This window comes from Rhea americana, unplaced genomic scaffold, assembly GCF_003343005.1.
Source record: "Rhea americana isolate MKP2758 unplaced genomic scaffold, rheAme1 scaffold_181, whole genome shotgun sequence".
Lineage (NCBI taxonomy): Eukaryota > Metazoa > Chordata > Aves > Rheiformes > Rheidae > Rhea > Rhea americana.
In genome coordinates, this window is record NW_028185939.1 from 1,790,068 (window position 1) to 1,812,533 (window position 22,466).

The window sequence follows — 22,466 nt, forward strand, 5'->3', positions numbered from 1 at the left end:
TCCATGACAGGTGCCCTGTCCTTGCAGCCAAGGAGTAGCAAGGAGCTGACTGCAGCACTGGGGCAAGAGAGGAGGAACCTAGGCTGCAGCCATCCTCAAAAACCTAAGCCGGTATACATTCAGGCAACATCACAGTGCTTTCAGAGACACCTGTCTCACCAGAGCGCATACGCAGCCATGCTTTCATTTAACCTTTCTACTTTTTTTGTTGCTGCTTGCCTCTAGCAGTACTGCACTGACCAGCATCATTCCTCAGAAGCTGCCCACAAGAGAGTGTAGCAGCTGCTGTCACCAAGCAAGGAGGGGAATTAATGACTCCTTGCTTGGCTGCTGTGAGCAGCAGCGTGTGAGCTCCTGTGGAACCATTGATTTCCCTTCCTGCTAGCTGGGGGCTGCTCTGTTCATGCTGCAGAAAGCTGCCTTTGCAAGAGGCAGTGAGAAAACAAGGCTCCCAGGTGCAAGAGCCTCAGCCAGCTTCTGCTTGCTGAGCTGGAAACATGCCGTTATTTTGGGGGTGGTTTGATGGAGAGCACTCTTCTCCCAGGCTGCTGCCTGTGCCTCTGGCTCGCAGGTTCCTGTCGCTATGCTTGCAGGTACTAAACCTTTCAGGCATGATGTGCTGCAATGATTTGGTTCAATCAGCTCACAGCCAATTCATAACCCCCTGTGACCAGGTCTGAGCTCTGTATAAATGGGCTTCATGCCACTGTGATGGAAGAGACAAGGTTTCAGATGCTTTTCCAGAGTCAATAAGCATCTTTTATTCAGTTTCTGCTGAGATGGATGAAGGAGCACACCTTTGGCCTGAAATGTCCCAGACAGTTCAGGTACAGAGAGGTAACTGCCCCTGTGGGTATTCTGCTGGTGTGGGCTGTCCTGAGTGCACTCCAGGAAGGTACCTGCCCAGCCCTTGGCATACCTACTCTGGCAGCTCCAGGGTCTCCATGTTCTCCAGCTCCTCTTGGAGATAGTCAATGTACTGAATGATCTCTTTGACGCGGTTGCGGTTTCTGTCAATCTCATTTTGGAGAGCCTGAACAGATTCAAACCCAGCCCTGAGCTATGTGCTTCTTAGGGTCACTGGCTGTATCACGCAGGGCCCCAGCAAAGGGGAGGGTGTTCTTTCCTAGCAGCGTCTTTGCTGCTTGTATTTGTCTGTGCCCGTTCCCACAAGAGCAGGAGGGTCCCTTACCTTCTCCGTCACAGAGGCCTGCCACTGATGTGCATTGCTGAGGATGTCACCCTCTCGGCTGTCAATCTTTACCAGGTGAATGTTGTGGGATGCGTTGACTGCATCGACAATGGTGTTTTTGTCCACAAAAAGCTAGGAGGTAATATGACCAGATCAGAGGACAGGGGCCAGGTGTGCAGCAAAGCAGCAGAGCTCAGAATTAGCAGTGCAGTAATTGCTCTGCTTGGGGAAAGAAAATAAGACCTCTGTGTTGTCCTGACAGAGCCCTAGTCATTAGGATGAGCCCAGTGCTTTRCCATTTCCAGTATGAGCTCAAGCCTCACTACAGCTGTAAAGCAGTATTATCCCTTGTACAAATGGGGAAACTGAGGCGGCACCCTTGCCCTCACCTGCCCAACAAACTACAGTAGGGAGCAAATGCCTGCTCCAGAGTGCTCTGCTGCCTCGCAGCACATGGCAGGCCCCTGCAGGCAGCTGTTGTTGAAGCAAGGCTGCATATGCTCTAGCATGCATAGCCCAGCAGGTGTGGAAAGTGGAAAATCACACTTGGAAGGGTCTCTTGAACTGGTGGCACTCGCTGTAAATCTTCATTTTGGAGAGCCCCAGCTTCTAATAGAAGCAGCGACTTCCCCTGTGGTTTTCAATAGAGGGTGGCTTCACTAAACCATAATGACTCTCCTCCTGCAGCCAAGTGCAGCTGTTAACAAATGAAGATTGCTTCTCCATGGAAATGGATGGCAGTGAGGCAAAATGGGTGCACAGCAGCAGTGCGTAACCACAGCCATCTGCACAGGCCATAAAGCAGGGAGCTCCCCCAGGGGGTTGAGGGGTCTGTTTTGTGTCTGTCAGCTTGTGATTACCCAGAGTAATGGGGGAGCTGGAATAATCTGGACAGTGCAAAAACACAGTGAATGCAAAACTTAAGTCAATTAGCCACTAAGTGAAAGAATAATGGAGGAAAAAAGGTCAGCAATGTTGCTGACTGGAGCACTGTAGTGATCTTTGTGCTTTCTGAAGAGCTCCTGGGATCTTTAATATTGCAGCAAGACTGAGGTCCTGGTGGAAGGCCCCATTTCAAATACCATGTCCTGTCTCCAGGACAGCTAATGGGTTGGGAGAGCTCTGGGGAAGGGTCCTGAAATCACTGAGGCAAACAGAATCCTGGGGCAAGGGAGTCAGAGCAGTGTTTGGATTCTCCAGGGGTGGGCAGGGCCTTACAAAACGAGCTCTGAGTGCAGCACAGAAATACCTAAATGCCTGCTGGGTTGGGGCTGTCTGGAAATGAGCCAGAGAAGTGAGTTGTGCTGGAGGCAAGAGAGAGACTTGCTCAGCACCTCTCCTGGGCTGCTGCCACCAGGTCTTGCAGAGCCCAGGGAAACCTGCAGTGCAGTCATGCTCTGTCCTAGTCAGCAAAGATGCCCAGCAGCGCTGTAGTTCAGCCAGGCAGCTAGGGCCTTCTGGAAGGAAGTTAAACTCTGGTTTAGACATACTCAAGGTGTACTAAGACACCTTGAAATCCCATCCTTTCTGAGAAGAGGCCTCCTTTTCTTGCAGAGCTGATTTTTTTGGTGCCCTTACCATTCGAACGTCATCTGGTAAATCCTTATCGAGCTCGTTCTTGATGGATTTCTCCAGCGTGTTGACTGAGATCTCTAGAAGTTTCTCATGATGATGATTTTCCAGGTCTCGGCAYTGGGCCATCGTACAGATTATTAAGGAAAAGGTTCACTTTGAGATGAAACTTGGCCTCCTGTAATTAAACACTGAGGCTCAGAAAGGGCAAGGTACTGCATAAGAGAGGACTGCTAACCCTAATGCAGGTGTGCAGAAAAGCACTCTATTGCCTTGTGTCCTCACTGCAGGCCTCCAGAAGCAACAATCTGGCTGCTGCTAGATGCCATTTGATGCCAAGATTTACTCTTTCTGCTCTTAATCTCAGCTCATGAGCATCAGGTCTCATCCTCACTGCCATGTGTTACTGCAGAACTGAGTGGGTCTAGGTGTACAAAGGAAACTGAGGGAGGCCTTCCAGGATATATGCTATATAAGTTCTGATTAGGCCAATTATTTGCACCAGGCCATCAGATATGTATTATATAGGTAAAATAACATTACCTGTCACAGAAGCACTTTATTATTCTCCATCTCACTTTGTTCCTGAACACATCAGCAAGAGAAAAATGAAGGCCCCTTAAAGAAACTGGAAAAAGGTCTCTTCTGTTAACTTAAAAAAAAAAAAAAAAAAAAAAAGTTCTATTCTGATGGCTCAGTTCTGGATTTAGAAGTGCTGTATAAGTGCCTCGCTCAGCCATTCAGGCCAACATACTTTCAAAAGGATATATCCCTTGAACATTTTCAATGAATGTTGATACTAGGGCAGCAATGTTTCTTTCAAAATCCTTTATTAGTTCCTTAACAGAGGGAAAAAAGGAAATGTTGTAACGACCACTTGCATAAACGTGGAAGAGAGACTTGGAATAATCTAAAATCCATTGGAACTTGGATTCACTGTTATTAGCACAGAGTGTGAACTTTCTCAAGTATATAAGCTGTTTTGAAAGTACTAGAAGAGTTTCTTTTCTGCATTGCTATGTGAAGGACAGAAAATCAGAATTGGTTTATTGCAAGGAAGTTGATTGAATGATAATTTTACTTGGCCTCTGGAGGAAGCCAGCTGATCTCTTTTTACCCTCACAAATAAAATGCACAGAGAAGCTGTATTTCTGCAAACTGCTATGCTGCAGTCTCTTTGCAAATACAAAGAGCCTCTTCTCAGAAGCATAACAAATGCCCAGGGTTATTGCAGCTTTTGTTTTAGTCCTTAGATACTAAACCTGCTGCTACCTATTACCTCTCTCAAAAATGGCTGACAGAGAATCTTTTAGGTTTTGCACTTAGCATCTCAATATAAGAGTTCAAATATAGCCACCCGAACCTTGTACATGCAGAAGGGCTTGCAGAAGGAAACTCTTCTGAGATTTCCATTAGTGATTGCAAATACATTAGGACCAGTTCAATAACATTAAAAGGCACAATTCTGATGTAGTGAGGAATCCATTTTGAGCTCTTGCTCTCTGTCACGCACATTCATAAAAGTGAACTGCTGCATTTGCTTGCATAAAACTAGCAAGCAGGAGCCAAGGCTCTTAACAGATTACTCTTTTTTTTTTCCTAAAGAAAGATGCTCGTTAGCAGCCCTGCCCTAGTTTTTGAGGGAAAGTCTGAGGAGAGAAAAAGCAGCCATTATGCAAGCAAATACAATAAGCTGAGCAGAAACATGTGTAATCTTAGCAATTCATAGCAAAGATCAGCTTCAAAGAATTACACCTCTAGAATCCCAAATGAATATCCTACACTATGCAGCAATTTCTGTACACAGACCTATAAAATGACTGAATGACCTCAAGTCCTTTTCTCGGAAGCCTAGGAAATCAACTAGGACAGATGTGAAGGAAATACTGCACTCAGCTCTGAGAAACAGAAATCTGTTGCAATGTATCAACATGCAGGGCCTGATTCTCACACAGATTGACCCAGAGCAGGGAAAAAATAATGTAGAACGAAACATSGGCCTGCCTGGTATAATTATATACCCTCCTAGTACCATGGGCTACTAAACAGAGGGGTGCAGCAACAGAAAACTGAATCTCACTGTGTTCTGGATGGGAGGCTTAACAGGTACGTGTTTGAACCTTACCTCCAGCTGGCTGGTTGTCTGCATTTCCAAGGTCATGAGTGTTTCTGACAGCTGAAGTATGTCCTCATTGTACTCAGCTAGCTTAGACTCAGCGATATCGTAACTACTGACATTCTGAATCTCATCCAGYGTCTAAACACAGAGATACATAAATTACTTACAGTTTGTGTTCAGCACTCCATTGCAATTTAATTAACTTGTTACATATGTGAGAAAAGTTCCTGCTGCTGATTAGCTGAAATGAAATGTGATGATTCAGTAAGTCTCCAGATTTACATACTGGGTAGTCAACTGTGCTGAGGTATGCTACAATGCTAACAATCCAGTAGCAATGCAGTGAAATCAGTGAAAACTCTTCCTCATCCTCCAGTCAGCAAATGACTTTCCCCCCCATGCTTCCAACTTTGGCTCCCCTTTTGACATATGTCAAGAGGAAAAAAAAAAACAGATTCTTGACATTGCTGGCCATGAGAAAGAGATTAACAATTACTTTCTCTGAAAGAAATGCAGGCCTAAATCCTGATCCCCTTGAAGTGAAGGAGAATCTTGATTGACTTCCATAGGGTCAGGATTTAGTATTCTGCGTATGGAATACCTATCACATCCTGACTTCCTGTTACAGCAAGGATTTGTTGCCCTTCAGAATTAAATATTGACGTCAGTTTTGCATCAGACAAGATTTATTATATCTTGGATCAAAAAATCCCCCTATGCTAAGCAATGTATTATTTTCAAGTATGTTTAAAATAAGTTAATAATCAAATGTTAATAGGAGGAAAAAATATATATACTTTAAGATGTCTAAGCCACTCTTCCTTAGAGGCATGGAATGACCATGGAATGGTCTAAAAGAGCAAATTCTGACTAGAATCATTTCCGAGACTTGCATCTGAAAACAGACTAGATCAAACTTTGCACAGTTTAAAAGGGTGGTGGAGAGCAAAGTATTTTCCTTTCTAATTTAAACAAGTTGGGGGCCTTTAAAAACTCCCAAGCAATTCAAGCCACACCTCTGAGAGCAAAAAACTTCAAAGTTCAAGGGCTGTAAGGCTTCTTTGCTCCTTAACTTGTAAAATAGCTCTGCTCTCTAAGGTTAACCAAGCTTGCATGAAAGGCTTACAGATAGACAAACACAAGAACAGTTTACAAATTTCAGTCTGTTGGGACCTCTGCACTTTCTGAACTCCTCTATCAATTTTAAATGGCCAATCAGGAAACGCTGTTAAAAGACAGTCTTCAGTTTTGACACTAACCCCTCCATATTTATGTGAAAACTGTCACACTGACCAGCATGTCCTATTCTAGCAACTCAATCCACAGCTGGGCCTGTAAGCCATCAAAGACAAACTGCTAACATCTGACCTCTGCCATGTTTTTGCTGTGGATATATTGGGAATTCAAGTGCAAGATAACAGAATATGCATATCAATCCTTATACTTTGCCTTCTAGTAAGGCTGGAAACTCATGTCCCAATTAGAGTTAATACAGTTAGTTTGCCAGCATGAGTCAGCAAGGTTCAAGGACCTGGGAACGGAATGACTCAGCAGGCTGCCAGTTTGTGACAAGGCACCTAAATAAAAGTGACCTGGTTTTCAAAGAGAGTGAGTGCTCGTGACTCTGCCCGCTGTCAGTTGTCAGGGACTTGTTCTGTTCAGCTGACAGTTTTACCAGGCTTTAGCCTCCCTTATTTTTCTGTGGAAACAAAATAATGATCCATCTATTATACATGGTTAGAAAGGGATCCAGCTAGAAGCTATGCCTTTAACAGCCACAATGGATGACTGTAGTTGAGTCACAGCAGAATGAAAAATGATAGTCTCTGCTTAAAAATGGCTAGAAATACATTACAATAAGTGTACCTATTTTTTTCTGTAAAAATTCTTTGAGCTGTTGCTGTTGATAAAAGAATTGAAGGAAAACAACTTGCAAACAAAATGAACACTTTGCAATTTCCTCGCTTTTCTTCCCCCTTTTTCAGTGAAGGAAGACCTGTTGGATGCCTCAGACAAAAAGAAAGGGAGTGGCATTAAAACCAAAGAATAGATTTTTTTTCTCTCTTAAATCAGTTTCATTAAAAATTTCTAAAGTAAAAGGAAGGCAAGCATTTTCGTTTTCTTAAAGACCAGTAAGCTTTCAAGAGGGCAGAAAATGTCAATGCAAAGACGTTTGACTGCTTTTTTTTTTTTTTTTTTGGTAAACTTTGAAGAACTGCTACCTTCGTGGACATTGTGATAATGCTATGACATGTTAATTCTGTCCTACGCCAAATTAGCCATATAGATAAATGCTATCAGTGTTAGCTAGTTGTGGTTCAACTAAAGGGTTGAAGACTCTATCTGCTGATATACTTTTAAAYCCCCAATTCCTTTCCTATGTGAACTACTAAAGCACTTTTAGCATTATGTTGGTTAATGAAATTATATTAGCTAATATAACATAATTGCTTAGAATAGGTTTATACTGTAAGAAACATGTGAACTGAGATCAAGAACCAAGTACCAACTCCTATTACAGCAGTATAAATCCAGAATCATTATCCTAATTTTAATGAAGTTGCACCAGTGGTCAGCAAAATTAAAATCGAGCATATAATGTAGAGAGATCACATCAAAATGTTTAACTGTTTAACAAAAAGTAAAAAAGTTTAATAAAATTACCCTTCTGTTCCGATTTTCAAACTCTAGGATTATTTTTCTGCCTTGTTCTTGGTCAGCTGTTAATGCTTCATGAAGGCTCTCGTAGAAATCTGAGACTTCAGCTTCTCGTTTTTCATACTGTTGCAGACCATAATTAAACAGGTTTTCACAGACTGAGACAAACTCTTTCCTGTATGTGACACCAGAGTCAAGGTATTTTGTTTGTCCAGTGGAGCAACATGCTATGTTCCTTCTAGCTCTGCAAATTGGAGCAAYAAGAGTTACAAGCTACTGTTATGTAAACTCTGCAGTTCTTGCCTAGAGCAGGTGCCAAACACTCTTCTGTCTGGCAGGATTGGGTCACCCATTCGCATTTTATGCATAGGACTTGTCTGTCTTAAGGTTAGGAGAAAGCTATGGCAACTTGAGGGGAAAAAGGCCTTGAGAAAAATGGAAATGTGTATACTTCTCCAACTCTTTTCGGACACAGCAGCAGAATGAAGCATACAACCCTATCTGTCTTCACAAGTGTGAATACAGTGTCTGTGTGGTTAATAGATACAGCTCTGGAGCCTACAGCCAGGGCACAGAACAAACTACTGGCTTGGTAACATCACAAAAATAACATCCATTTTTCTTCTGCTATTATCTTGGCAATAGAATTGTTTCTAAAGCCTATTGTAGTTAAGCTGTGATGCATTTTTCCCCAACAGTGTAATGCAATTTTAAGGAAGGTCAAGTTACTGGCCTTGACAATACTCTATTAATCTGAATGAGAAAAGAAAAAACAGAAGTGTCTGCTTTCTGATCCCTTGTGCAGGAGCAATGATCAGAAAAAAAGCGGTGGCCTGAAAACTTCATGTTGCCACCTCTGGCAGGTTGTGAGATATGTGACTCGTATCGTTCTGATTAGTCTGTTCCTATCTCCTACCACTTCAATTTCGGCATGATTTTAGCAACTGCGCTCTTACAATCTAACTGACAGAGATTTATCTTATAGCTCATTTTAAAGTTTAAGTGGATTCCAGACTTAAAGAAAGTACAAAGCCTTTTCTCCTGAAAGGTCAGAAAAGAAGGCTACTAAAATTATGTCTGCCACAAGCGAAGAAAGAAAGAATACAGTAATTACAATGGTGAGAATTTAAAATGCTAGTATCTCATGATTTGTTGATGATAGATGTGAGTAGTTATACAAATGGGATGTTTCAAGCTGGGCTGGCCAGCCTGCCAATGGTATAAACCATTTGTTTGTAGCCCTCGTATTTCATGAGATATCAGGCCTTAAAACTGCCAGTGGTCTCACGGTCTTGCAGTGTTTTTTGGAACCACTCCAAAACTGAACACAGAAATTCTCAGATCTTACATCAAAGTAGCTTTCAGTCCTGGACAAAAGCAATGGATGAAGAGCCCCTGTTGATGCACCTCCTTCTTAACTCGAGTCATTACATTTTAGCTCTAGGTCTTCTAAACCCAGGAAGGATATGTCTGCAGCAGATCATCCACTCCAGGGAGGTAAGCCAGTTTAGCAGCTTCTGCATCCTCCTCATACATGCTCTCAAACAGGAATGATCCATTCAGGTACTCCACAAAGGCTGTCTTTGATGAGAATCCAAAATCATATAAGCAAAATAAAGTGTGCTAACCTGCTGCCAATCATTAGGATGTGTCTATACTAGAAGCACTTTACCCACATAGATACACTGGTGCACTGTGCAAGTAAAGCTCTTCCATTTAGTCACAGTTATACCAACAAAATACTTATCCCAGGTCATGAAAGCACTCTACACATTCAGTGGAAAACATCTTAGTTCACATGTGGTTTTGCTGCTCTAACTGTCTAGCCTAAGGATAGATAATACTGTTTAATCTAATACAAAACATTATCACATACAACCACATATGGCAACACTATTAAGCCTTTTAGATAAGGAGTCATTGGACTTTGGAGAGGGTCAGAGGGAAGAGCTGCAGGTCTCTTTTCTGTCACTTAAACTTCTCCTGCTCTTCAGCCACTCTGATCTTCTGGAGGCCTGGGACACAGAGCCTCAGATCTGTAATTTTCTTAATCTAATGTCAAGCTGATAAGAACTTCAAATACTATTTACTATTTAGCTTCTCTGGGTCTATATGGGTACTTCAGCCAAAAGAATTACGTCTTCCTGTGTCATGTATATTCTACAGCACTTCCTGTTTTTATTCAAAAGATGTGATTCAGAGATCATAGAGATTAATCCTAGCCTTAGATTTAGCACAATCAATGTTAACCTCTCATTAAATCTTCAGGCAAGTAAAAGTCAGTATCTGTTGCACTTCTTTACCCTGGGACAACCAGCCAAGGAGAACATACCTTGTGGTACTCCAGTTCATTCAGCTCTGCCTGCTTTTCCTCCTGCTGAGCCAGAGCCTGGGCTTCCACCTGCTTCAGTGGTTCAGTAGAATACTGATACTTTAAAAGTGCAGCTTCTCGCTGAACAATATAAAGAAAGAAAWTATTTTGATTAGGTTATCCAGCATTGTTGAATAAATCTGGGCACCAACATTCAGTCTTTCCTGGAACATGCATCTGAATGACATCCACATGTCCACTTCTTTCTGTGCTTTCTATTAAACTACCTATGAAGTTTCTAACCTATTCCTCATCCCACTTTTTGTTGGCATACTACTTTGCCTCTGTATTCAACGCTTCTGAGCTGATTTGGACCCAGGAAACTTATCTTTCAATTTCCCCGTCTTTATTTATTTTTTTATTTTATTTATTTATTTTATTTTATTTTATTTTATTAGCAAGCTCTGTTTTGACTTTTAGAATTTGAGCTCTGATTTGATCAGCAAGTGGGTTTAATATATTTACTAGGGAGGAGATGGATCTTTTGAGGAGCGGATGGCAAGGTAGCAGCAGGGGCAAGAACCTAATTAGTTTTAAACTGATGTTTGACAAATTTAAGTATGCAACTCTATGACATATTGTCTGCATAAACAGAGACTGGTCTCAATGACTTCTGTTAAGAGTAATGTATATTCCAAACACATCTCCTTTCTTGTGCTAAGTAAATTTCAATTAATCAGGTTCTTTGGTTATTAAATCTTTTTTTCTGTGTTCCTTTGAGCCTTGGGACCAAAAAGCAGTAATATGGGCTACCACTGCTGATTGGCTACCATTCCTGATTCCCATTCAAGAATCAGGAATGGGGAGCCCATGTGGATGGCATCTGCTGGCCTGGTCAGCTACTGAAACAAGCAGGAACACCAAGYCTGTTTTCCTCTGGATTTGTGTCTCAAGACTGATTCCTCCAAGATTCTGTGACCTCTAAGAAGTCTTGCACTTGGACTGCAGCCTCTCTATGGCAACATTATCAAGGCCTCTCTCCCACACTCAGGCACTGATTTTCACAAAGCCTGTGAGAACGCAGTACCTTTGACACCTCTGCGTCTGTGAGATTTGATAAAAATTGGCCCACAGGTTCAGGGCTGTTAAGCAGGCACAGAATAAATACTGCATGATTCTATAAGCCTAATTTCTTCAGGGAACCAGACCTGAATGCTAGGATATTGCTGGCATACCAACAAAGCCAATACTCTATATGATGCTGGTACTCAGTTTCACAGGAAGAGAAAGCAGAATTACTTACCATGGTGTCATTCACGAGCTTGAAGTCCAAGTATACCAGCTCTGGAAGGTGAGCAACAGTAAATGGTGCATACTGCTCATTTTCACAGAGAGGGTTCCCTGTAAGATTCAGCGTGCGTAAGTTTTTGAACCTCCTGAGATAGATCACCTGTGCCAAGGGAAAAGAGGTGCTGTACTTTGGAGTGTCATGGAAACATACAGCTTTGAAATTTGTTGCACTTATCAGAGCTATGCTGCAATACATGTCCTGCTCAATTACCAAGCATAGGTAACACTACTGAATCATTTTATTTGGAAAAGGAAGTGCTTATAATTCACATTGTGGATATACAAATGATGGGTCTGGAGAGAAGGCCTTTAGCTGGGTAGTGGAAAAATCAGGGATCATAGACTAGTAAGTTGATCTCAGAGAACCCCAAATAAAACCTAGTCTTCACCCCCTCCTTTTCAGATAGCTACTTATTCCTTCTCTAGCTCTCATGGAAATTGATAGGAATTTTGCCACAYATGGCAACAGTAAGAAGGCCAGGTCCCCCACGAGTAAATAATCAAAAAGAGAAATAGATGAAGTAAGCACTTCATACCTGGATAGCTTACCAAAACCATGACTTGGACTACAGAGAAAGTGAAATCCTAAGCAGATTTTTCTCCTCTAAGGAGAGGCTCGGATGTAGTGGCAAACATCATTTTAAGTATATTTGATATGGGACACTTGGAAAGACAGAGGCACTCACATCTTCTAAAGTGGCCAGGTTATTCTTTCCTATTGAAAAAATCTGTAGGTCTTGTAATGTGTCCATGTGTTCAATTTTAGATATTCTGTTATTGTAGAGGCTCAGGTCCTGCAGTTTAACAAGGGTATCCAAGCCCTCAATTACTTCAATATTGTTGAAGGACAAATCTGTGTAAGAGTTTAGAAATCAAAAGTTAAGTAAAAAAGTAAAAGTTAAATTATGTGTAACAGAACACTCTGACTCAGACCCTGCATTTAGCCTGGCTCTTAATTTTAGAATTTATATGGAGCACTTTCCTCAGGAGTGTTCAGTATCCTGCAGAAAATGCCCAGCATGAAATCATCATTCTTTGGGTCAGGAAGCAATGAGGGAATCTCCTGCATAGACTGTCCATGCAACTTTTAACTTAGAGGAAATATTGAAGTCAGTCTATGCAAAGACTACATACACAGCCTGAAAGTGATTTCTACCTTACGGGAAAACCCCAAATACAAGAAAAGGGGTGGGGAAATGCCCCTAAAGAGGGTATTTATGTAATAAATTTGACCCTGTTTGCCTTGTGTCTTGCAGACTCTTGCCTGCCACACCAATGTCCCCCAATACAGCCCAATATAACAATTCCCATAAAACCAGCATATGCCATTTCCAAGCTCACAACTGTCCTGTTGTCAGTGGAGATACACAAAGGCATATACTCACAGTAGCTATTTCACTTGTTAATATTCTCTCATCTTACTATGCCAGAACATCTATCTTAACACCTCCATTCATCATGACTGAGGGCAGTATTTGCCCTCAGGCCAATACTAAGTGATTTGGGAGACCAAAGATGGCTAATGAGGTTACAACCTGTCTGCATAATCCCTGTGCACAGACGGCTCAGACATGCATGCAGCTGATGCTGAACCACTACAACCTCTAGGCAAGCTGAAACTCATGACTGTGTTTCAAAAGACTCTGCTCCCACTGCAGTTATGAGCTGTCRATTCAAAAATGTGTTTGTCATCTGTGCAGCGAGATGGTGTAGACAACTAGGGGCAAAGACTTCAAAATGTGCTTAAGAACCAAAGCCTTACATGATATTTGCAATGGTGACTTAAGATAATCTTTACACTGCAACCCAGTAACGTGGCTGCAGTTCACAGAGAATGCTTAAGCTGTGAATCTGTTAYGGTCAGGCCACAGACCTGCTCAGTATCAAAGCCTGCACCACTGTATGACACTGAGTATATAGTACCCCAATTTATTAGTTGAAAGAAGTCGCATAAGACTACAAAGTGGTCACTTCTTGGAACGACAACAAAGAGAAGCTCTTAAGCGTGCAGGGTAAAGGCATCATTGTCTTTCTGTGGGTTCTAGGCTCTGAAGTGCCTGCATTACMTCTGAAAATAGAATATAGGCTGCTAAATCACAGAGGTAATTTTGTAAATATTTCTGAAAGTTAYCTCTGAATATGAGTACAAACCGTGGAAACAACTATGAATTCAAGCTGGCTGTTCCTGCCACATTGAATATATTAAAACTATTTTTTAAACATTTGAAGGATCGTTTTGCAGTTCTAATATTCATGTCTTTTGACATTCAACAGTCAAATGAGGAAACACATAGACAGCTGACAGCTATCCCTGGGAAAGCTCCCATCAGTCATGTTTGAGAAGAAATAATCTTGGTTTTATTGCAGATTACTTTGAGAATTACTTTGAGAATTCAAGATTACTTGAGAATCCTGGTTTTATTGTAGATTACTTTGCACCTGTAAAGGCACCCAACCTCATATGCCTATATTTTACCAAGCCATAGAAGGTGAACCAGACTCTCTAGAGCTTCTATCTTCTCAATGATGTTGTTGTCCAGCTGCAGTTTAGTCAGATTCTCAAACTGCCACAGATTATCGATCTGCAGGATATCTAAAGTCAGAGGAAAAACAAAACAACACAAGATTGCTTTTTATGTGAGGCAAGTTTCAGTTTAGCACACATACTTTCTTAAGCTAGCAAAATATGTCAGTCTTGCCTCCAAAATGATTTTCAACAGACTACAATAGCGTGTGATGACTGCCCTTGAGAGAGTTGAGAGGTCCACTGGCTGGATAAGGATTTCAGCAAAACAGCCAGGTTAACCTCAGTGTCCTGCACCAGCACACACCGCTAATCAGTGATGTCAATGAGTCACTGAGGTGATGCTGACTACAGCACTGCAGTCAAGAGTGGCTTTATGAATCCACTACCGGGAGGCCTTGACATTCATCTTGCTTTCCAGCTCCAAGAGCGAGGTTTCGAACGAGACTCTGCTTTCCTTTGCATTTGCAGGCTCCTGGTAGCCAGTTACTGCTTTTGTAAGTTACTCTCCTGCTTCTGAGATTCTCATCACAGGAGAGCAGGTCAGGGACTACTGTTTCTGTGAAGGCTGCAGTTTAGAGCTGATCAATATCACTGCATTTAGCTTTCTCCAGAAACTCAATCACAAGGGCAGGATGTTAGGCATTAGAGGAAAACACTAAAACAAAGGTAACACAAAGTACAAAACATTCTCCCCTCAATTTTCTTTATGCCATTGAATTCCCTGAAGATTTTGTTAGGTGTTAGTGTTTAGTGAGTGCAGTATAAAGCGAGGAATACTCACGCAATGCCATGTTCCACATTTGCACACAAATGTATGCAGAATCAGGCAGCAGAAAGTGTATGCTAAGAAACTCAGAGGATACATGCATTTTACTGGAGCACACAATGAATAACCAAAAGTAGATTTTGTCCATGAAATTATATACACCCAGAATACTCAAATAGTAAGCCAAATATGATTCTATGATTCTATGATTCTATGAAATATTCTTCTTTTCCATTTTTTGAATGCAAGTTTATGAGGGTTTTGATAGTAAGATGCAAGCTGGGCTAATGCTATTGATGGCCAGAGGAGGCCACTGAATTGGACTGTAATCACCATAAGCTACTAAACAGCCCTCACCTGATGGCTAGTGGGGTCACCAAGAGCTTGCCCAGCATTTGATTTGTCCACATATAAAGGGGCCCAATAGGCCTGTGGCCTGTAGGTGTCACCACAATATAAATGTTAAATAAGAATAGCAATGACAATAATAGCACAAAGTTGAGCAGCTTTAAAGTTACCAATCAGCAAAACCATCCAGCTCTCTCTACTGAAACTACTTCATACAAGTATGGCTAAAAATGTAAGCCCAGTCCCTTATTATTCACGTACCGGATCCAAGCTAATCATGATTATGTAACCACTAGTTAGCCACTCCATGCTTAATTCTATTACCCTCTAATAAATAAATATATAATATATATATCCTGATACTCACTTCTAAAACTAAGCTGTAGCTCTGTGACATCTTTAAAATTAATACCTTCCCTTTTGGCAAGCTGCCCTGCCTCATCTTGACTTTGCTCTTCCACAGCTTTCTGAACCATTTCTTCACTGATAACATTCGGCTCAATGATATTGTATAATTGACTCATTTTTAGACGATAAGTGCCTTAAAGGACAGAAAAGAAAAAAATAAATAAAACCACTACCCGACCACCATTTCCAACATTTATTGAAATGGTATAACAATTCCAGAGAGGTAAAAACACAGTTGGGTATTGAGAGAATCTAATACCTTACAGCTGATACCAAAGAGGTATTTGACTTTCACCAAAATGTCACTGATGCTATGCTAAGCACAACCTTACAGGTAGGCAACCTTATCAGGTTACAACATGCAAACTTCACGCCATATTTGAGAGTTTTCCATAAAGAATGTCAGGATTTGGCCAGAAAAATAGAACAGCTAAAGGAGGTCCTGAGCCCTATAAACAACAACGAGTATTTTGTACAGAAATGTCCCTCACATGGCAGTCACTTGTTGCTGAAAACCATCTTTATGGAAATGGCACATTCACGGCTCTGTGTGCCATTTAAATCTAGTTTTAAAGGTTACGTTTACCATTATAGGAAGGTTTGATTTACAGAGTAAGAGATCATATATCTACGGCATATGAAAATTAGTAACAGCAGTTCACTAAATTATAAATACCGATTTCATAATGAAAGTAAGAACAAATTTGAGGAAGAAGGAAAACTTATAAGCAATAGCAGTGATTTGCTAAAGATGACAGTGAATACAGATCCAGAGTAAGGGCTATTTGATTGAGGCAGCATATTTCAGTCAATATATAACATTGCATACATATATCTTCACTCTGACAACTGATTTAGGAAATACACAATTCCTAACTCTCTGCCCCAGCTTTGTCATTTAAATATCTCTAATGTTTCCCTAGAGGCAATGAGACAGCTTATCTTTCTGGAACTGCACACAGACTTGGTATGAAGGATCTGAATCTTCAAACCTCCCACTTGCATGAGATGTCTGTAATCATGGAAAAAGTTTGGCTGACTTCTTTCCATAGGAGCACAGGAATGAGAAATGCTTGAATTTAGAAAATGTTATCCTCATCATGCTTTTAATTAACAAACCAACACTCCATATGGCTGTGTTCAACGCAGCCCAAGAAACAGCCCATCCTGGATATATTCATCCTTGACCTGCCAGACTTTTCACTTTCTTTTCCTTGCGTTTGTCTGTCATCTCTTTAGTTAATGCTAGTCCCACAGACCTAACCAAGTCTTCAAGGTCTGCAGCCTGCTGATGATCTGCGGGAACACTCTAGGCACTGCGGAGGCGAGAGCAGCAGAYGCATCACCCAGACAAGGTGCTGCTACTCACCACCAGCGTGAGCCCAGGCATGGGAGGCACCTCCACGTCCCCCAGCACGCCCGGGCTCTGCAGGGCCCAGGACGGTGYCCTGAGCCTCCCTGTCCGGCTGACGCTAACCCAGGCCCCAGGTGGGCTTTTGGCTTCCCGTGGGAAGGCGGCTGCTCACCGCGGTAGCTGCCCAGAGGGACCCAGCTAGGCCCAGTCCTGGGCTCCAGGCCTCAAGGCCCAGGCTCCTCAGCCTCCCAGGCCCCTCAGCTCCGCAGACCCCTCGGCTCGGCTCGGCTCGGCTCGGCTCGGCTCGGCTCGGCTCGGCTCGGCTCGGCTCGGCTCGGCTCCCCCGCCCCCAGCATCCCGCTCCCACCTGGGCCTCAGCCCCAGGCCTCCGAGCTGGCTGCTAAGGAAGCCCAGGCGCGTTGCTAAGCAAAGCCACGTGATGAGCTGAGCCGCCAATGGTCAGGGAGTGGGTRGGATGGCTGTCTACCAGTCAGAGCGCGAGAAAAGCGTGTCAGCCAATCAGAGCTGGCGCCATGCCCCTGGGGCGGGAGGAGGCGCTTAAGATTGACATGACGKTTCCCCAATAGTCTTGGAGAACCGTTTGACTGTTGCCCAATGGTGAGTGCCTATTGCAGTGTCTCCGCTGTCCGTCAACTGGAGGGCGTGGATTGCCGAAGGGGCGGGCCCTTCTCTTGACAGTGATGGACACGCACTTTAACCTGTGAGACCACGGGGAGTCCGGGCACTGCCCAATCGGGTGTAAGGAGGCGTGCCGGGCCTGGCAGAGCACGCTGCGGTTGGTGGGCGCGGGTGCCAGTCAGGACGGGGTGGGGGCGGGGGGGGTCGCCGGGCCGCTGTTTGTTGTCATCCCAAGATGGAGTTTCTGCTGGGGAACCCGTTCAGCACCCCGGTGGGGCAGAGCCTCGGTAAGGCGGGCCGGGCGCCGATGGGGGCTCGGGGGGGGAGGCGCTGGGCCTCTCTGGGGGTTAGTGGGGGTCTCTGGAGGCGCTGGGCCTCTCTGGGGGTTAGTGGGGGTCTCTGGAGGCAGTTGAGGGGTTTGTGGGGTAAACAGATGACTCTGACGGCAGTGGGGGCTGTGAGGGTTTTGGGGGACTCTGGAGGCAGTGGGGGGTCTCGGCATTAGTGGGGGCCTCTAGGGGCAGCAGGACCTCTGGGGCGTTAACAGGGGTCTCTGGAGGGAGTGGGACATCTGTGGGGTCAACAGGGGGCTCTGGAGCTAGTGAGGAGTCTGTTGGGGTTAATGGGGATCTCTGGAGGCAGTGAGAGGCCTGTGGGTGTTGATAGGGGACTCTGGAGGTGGGGAGTTTCCAGAGCTAGGGCAGATATGTGGGGTTTGGTAGGGTCTGTGGGAGGTAATGGGAAGCCCTCAGGATAGGTAGGTGCTCTAGGGCTTCATGAGAGCCCCTGGGGGCTTAGAGGGTATCTCTAGGGGTTAGTGGAGGGCTCTGTGGATGGCAAAGGGTTCTGGGGTTATCAGTTTTGGGGACAGCCCATGATTCTGGGCTTTGGGCAGGTTCTGGTTGCCATGAGAAATGAGCTACTTCACTTCAAGATGGTTGATGGGTGAAGGAAAGTTGTGTGCTTCCCCCAGCTCCTTTCCCTGCCTATGAGCACCTTGTTACAGAGTTATGTTGTTCAGCCTCTGTCACCTTGGTCCCCAAAATGTTGAAACCTCTAAGGACTTGTGCATGTGTAGGGAAGGTGATGTGATATAGAGATATAAGCACATGCTTAGTCTTCAGCCTAGAGCTTGAATTGTGGTTTCTCTAATGGTGACATTAGGCAGACTATTTTGAGTACGTCGTCACTGTACAGTTAACCAAACCCTTACTGGGTTGCTGTGTCTACTCTTTCCCTCCTACACGTACGTTCATTCTCATCTGTGGCAAATCTGGTTTCGGTCTGGGCTGTCACAGCCAGGCCATGGGAGAAAGCCAAGGCTCTACTTTTGCAGAGGTTGATAAGTTGCTCACAGCTGGGTGGGCTGTTACTCCCTTGCACTTTCTGCTCTTGGGCCTAAAGGAATACAAGATCTCCCACATTTCAATGGGAAAGAACAATAGTTGGCTCTGGTTCCTGCAGCACAGGGGCCTTGGCATATGCTCCCAAAAGCCAAAGTGATGTTCAGTTGAACACACTTGTACCAGTATCCCTCTCCAGTGAGAGATGCTCCATGCTCTTAATTTCTGTGCCTTTCCTGTGCTTTGATTTGTTTCTTAAGGGACAGAAATTCTAATGCCTTATTTAGGGGTTATGGGTAGCATAATCTATAGCTGTGTGAAGTATAGTCTASAGCTATTCTATTTGAATGTATGCATTGATGGAAGACTTGTGTCTGTGGAAATTAAAGTGGGAAAAATTTGCAGAGTATCTGGTCATGACCTCAAAACACAAAAGTTTTTTTTGTAGTAGTTTCCTCACCCACACATGCAGAGATACCCCATTGTAGAACTAAAAGGCTCTTAAWTGGATAAGTCTCACACTGTGCTTTGAAGATGACTGGACTCTTGCTTTGTCAAGCTATACAGAGCATATGTATAACTTGCTGTTTTTCTTTAGCCATCTGGGGTGTTTATTTCTTTTGGTTAGGAAGAGAAGTGCTGAAAATTTGAGGATAATAACAAGAACTGTGAAAGTTAAACATAATTTTAAAGTGAATTTGTTTTGTTGTGTTTGGCCATCTGATAACATCTGCCAGGACAGCTGTCTGCTTTGCTGCTTGGACRAGGGCTCTACAATAAGCATCGTTAGGGAAGGCAATAATTTCTAATCTATTTACTGTCAGATTCTTTTAGCATCAGTAAGTGATTTAAAGGGGCCTCTTTAAGTCATAATCATTGTTTTTTTTAACAATAAAATCTACTTTTGTAGTTTTCTTCCTTTCTAACTGGGGAGTTTAAAGATTTGCATAGGTCTTATATTGCCTTATTCTCTTTGATTGAGCAAAAGCTGCCAACTTAAAGACACTTAACACAAAGCCCTGAGGGAGTGACCTTCATCAGATATGGTTAGCTATCTATGAGGGGCAACTTATAATGCAACTTCTCATAATGCAAAATTTAGTTGTGCTTTAAGAATGTTTTTCATCTGGAGGGGAAGAGAGAGCTGCAGATTTTATTTYGGAAGAAAAATTTTGCTGCTTCTTATATCACTGCCAGTTATGCCTTTCTGAGACAACAGTAAAACAAAAGCATGCCTTGTTCTCAGACAGTGCTGTTTGCTCAGTGTTTCCACAGATTTTTTTTTCATTCAATTTGTGGAATATAATTTTCACTTATGTTTCTCTTCATTCTTTAAAAGGAACTGAATAATTTTATATTTCTGTTTAAACATATTGTGTTGAACACAGTTGTGATGTTTTCAAGCAAGGCCTAACACTTACCATAAGGGAGAAGTGCAGAAAATTATGTAGGTCCATCAGCACACCAAGAATGCATGTTCTCTGCCAGGAAGTAGCAATGGTTCACATAAAGATTTAATTAGGGCTAGACAAAGTCTTCAGATAAATGCCAGGTCTGAAAGAACAAAAATGTCAGAAAAGGTTTTGGGAGAGGTGAGGGTGATAATACAAGGGATTTTCTCTTTTCCTCCTTCTCTTCATCTGGATAATGTCTGAAGCTAGGCAGGCTTTTTATGTTAACTCTTTTGCTTAATGTGGGAAAGTAATGCTAGGATGAGCTCAGAGGATTTGTAATGGAGATGGATAGAGTCTCTTGCATTTAAAGTGCCAGTTTAAGTGGGAGCAAGGTTCCTCATGTTTGAAAGCTACCTGATTTTTGGCAAGTGGCTTGTTTGGTAGCCTCTATTTAGTTTCCAGTGGCCATATATATTTTATATAAAATATAAAACTTCACCATTGGTACTAATTACAAGCCTCCCTTAATTTATTTTTAATACTCTGATTGACCTGTAGACACTAAACTGTCTTTTCTTCTCTGGAAACACTGTCTTCAGAGTTGAGTGGGTGGTTTTCAGCAGAGTTTTTATGTGGAAAATAGTCAGGCAGCTGTTACAGTGTGCCTAGGAGCTTCCTGAATTTATTTTTAAAATGTTTTGCTCTTCATACCTGGAGATTGCAGTGAAGCAGAGTAACAGCACCATTTTACATAGGGGCTAAGAAGTTGTTTCGGGGTTATGTAGCAGAATCCATTGGTTCTCACAGACCTAATGAGTAAATGATGCTTTTCAGCATCCCATCAGATTTACATAAARTCTTCATAGTCCCCTCACCACTTCATAATGTTACTTTTGTCAGTTGTCAGTGCTTTCTAATAGGCCTTCTTGTGAAGATCATGGGGCAGAGTTTTTGTGCTGAACATGGCAGCTGTTGTTTCTGGCAAGTGCATATTTTTAATCAGTGCCTGCCTTCTCATGAGCCTAGCAGCAGTCTGCGTTGCTGGATGTGGACCCCAAAAGGGCGCTGGAGTTTTCACTTGTATTGCGTTCCTCTGGTTGAGGCCAGCTCAGACAGTTGAGGGAAGGCCTTACTGCCAGCCCCAACCCCAGGATTTCCGAGAAAGTTAGAAAGAATCTGAGGGGTGGAACTGGATATTTGGTTTCTGGGACAGTGTTAGCACTACCATATCTATTTAGGATTCTTKGTGGAACTGGGAGTTGGGCCAGTTCTTATGACTGAATTATTCAATTTATTTTTCTCAGTTAATGTTTCTCAGTTTAAATTTGTATGAGTGCAGGTAGATTAGATTCTTAGAGGAAGACTGTTTTGAATAATGCTGCTGACCTGGGAGTAGGGTGAATGTGGGAAGATGTATAGTAAAACAGTGAAGACAAAATGCTTGGTGTCTGGAGGAAGAGCTGTGTTGTGGAAAAAGCCACAACTGACGGTAGCAAGAATTTGCCTTGAGATTCAGTATCCCACTGTAAATTCTATTTTTATCTTTCTTTGTTCAAGGGAGCCATCTTTAAAGTGTCTCCACTCTATTCRAGTTTATTAGAACGAATGTCCTTACCATAGGTTAGCAAAAACATCTTAGATGATTCAAAGCGATTGAATTTCGGGAATGTGGAGTACTAGTGTCTTTTGTGTTCATGCTGCTTATTTGATATATGCCATATGGTTTACACCTGAGGAAACAGTAAAACCAGTTAAATTCATAGTACTTTTTTACTCTGGAAACTTTCAGAACACTTCAGGAGAATTTTTATTTGTTTGAATCCAAACCAAGTCTTTCTACTTGCCCCCCTCAGCTCCCTCAGATGTGAAGGGCTGCGTTCAAGCAGCGCTGTGTGAAATGGGCTCCTTGCAGGCAGGCAGGCAGAAAGCACTCGGGTCTGGTTTTGGTAATGGTTCTGGTAAGGGCTGTGATGTGAATTGCTGAAGTCAGCCTTTTTCCTCACAGTCTTAAGTCTGTTTGAGCCAAAGGCTTCCAGGAAGAGAGATCCAGCACCTGAGTTAAATGCACAGGAACCTAAAAATTACGTTTTAACTATTTAGTAGAAATTAAGTGACTCTTCTCAGTGTTCGGCGTAACTGGGGGTGGGGGTGTTGATCATAAGACACTAGTTTACCTCCTTGGTTCCTGTTGATGAAGAGAGTTTTGCATATAGGATGAAGGATTGGGCACTTGCCTTGGAATCTGTGTTCAGAGGAGACACAGTGCTGTGATTTAATAAGGGATATTGTTTAAGGAGGCTTAGGGTTTCAGCAAAGGACATAGAGGCGCTTTATTGAAGCAACAGCAAAGCAGACAGCTTTTCAATTGATTTTTATCAAAGCACTTGCAGTTTCCATTCAAGGCTGTTAAATTGATAATAAATATGGTGCAAAGAGTCTGTTTCCAGAGCTGCTGTTTTGTTTTCCACTCTCTCTCTCTCTCTCT

The 22,466-nt window shown here is 42.8% G+C and overlaps 2 protein-coding genes across 5 annotated transcripts in view; one reads left to right on the forward strand and one right to left on the reverse strand.

Moving 5' to 3' along the window:
• Window positions 1-745: 745 nt before the first annotated feature.
• Window positions 746-16,796, reverse strand: DRC3 (dynein regulatory complex subunit 3). Its single transcript, XM_085301983.1, has 13 exons — window positions 16,778-16,796; window positions 15,211-15,384; window positions 13,679-13,795; window positions 11,889-12,055; window positions 11,156-11,302; window positions 9,874-9,993; window positions 8,997-9,122; window positions 7,548-7,709; window positions 4,890-5,021; window positions 3,533-3,603; window positions 2,771-2,894; window positions 1,193-1,324; window positions 746-1,033 (listed from the first exon to the last, which is right to left on the reverse strand). The coding sequence occupies exons 2-13, from the start codon at window positions 15,365-15,367 to the stop codon at window positions 920-922; spliced, it is 1,569 nt and encodes a 522-aa protein (XP_085158109.1). The 5' UTR covers window positions 15,368-15,384; window positions 16,778-16,796; the 3' UTR covers window positions 746-919.
• A 650-nt stretch (window positions 16,797-17,446) lies between these two features.
• TOM1L2 (target of myb1 like 2 membrane trafficking protein) overlaps window positions 17,447-22,466 on the forward strand; it is a 58,255-nt gene continuing 53,235 nt past the window's right edge. For all 4 annotated transcript variants that reach the window (XM_085301985.1, XM_085301986.1, XM_085301987.1 and 1 more), the window contains exon 1: window positions 17,447-17,531. In XM_085301985.1, the coding sequence (XP_085158111.1) occupies window positions 17,480-17,531 (52 nt within the window). In that variant the 5' untranslated portion in view covers window positions 17,447-17,479. The remainder of the gene's footprint in view (window positions 17,532-22,466) is intronic.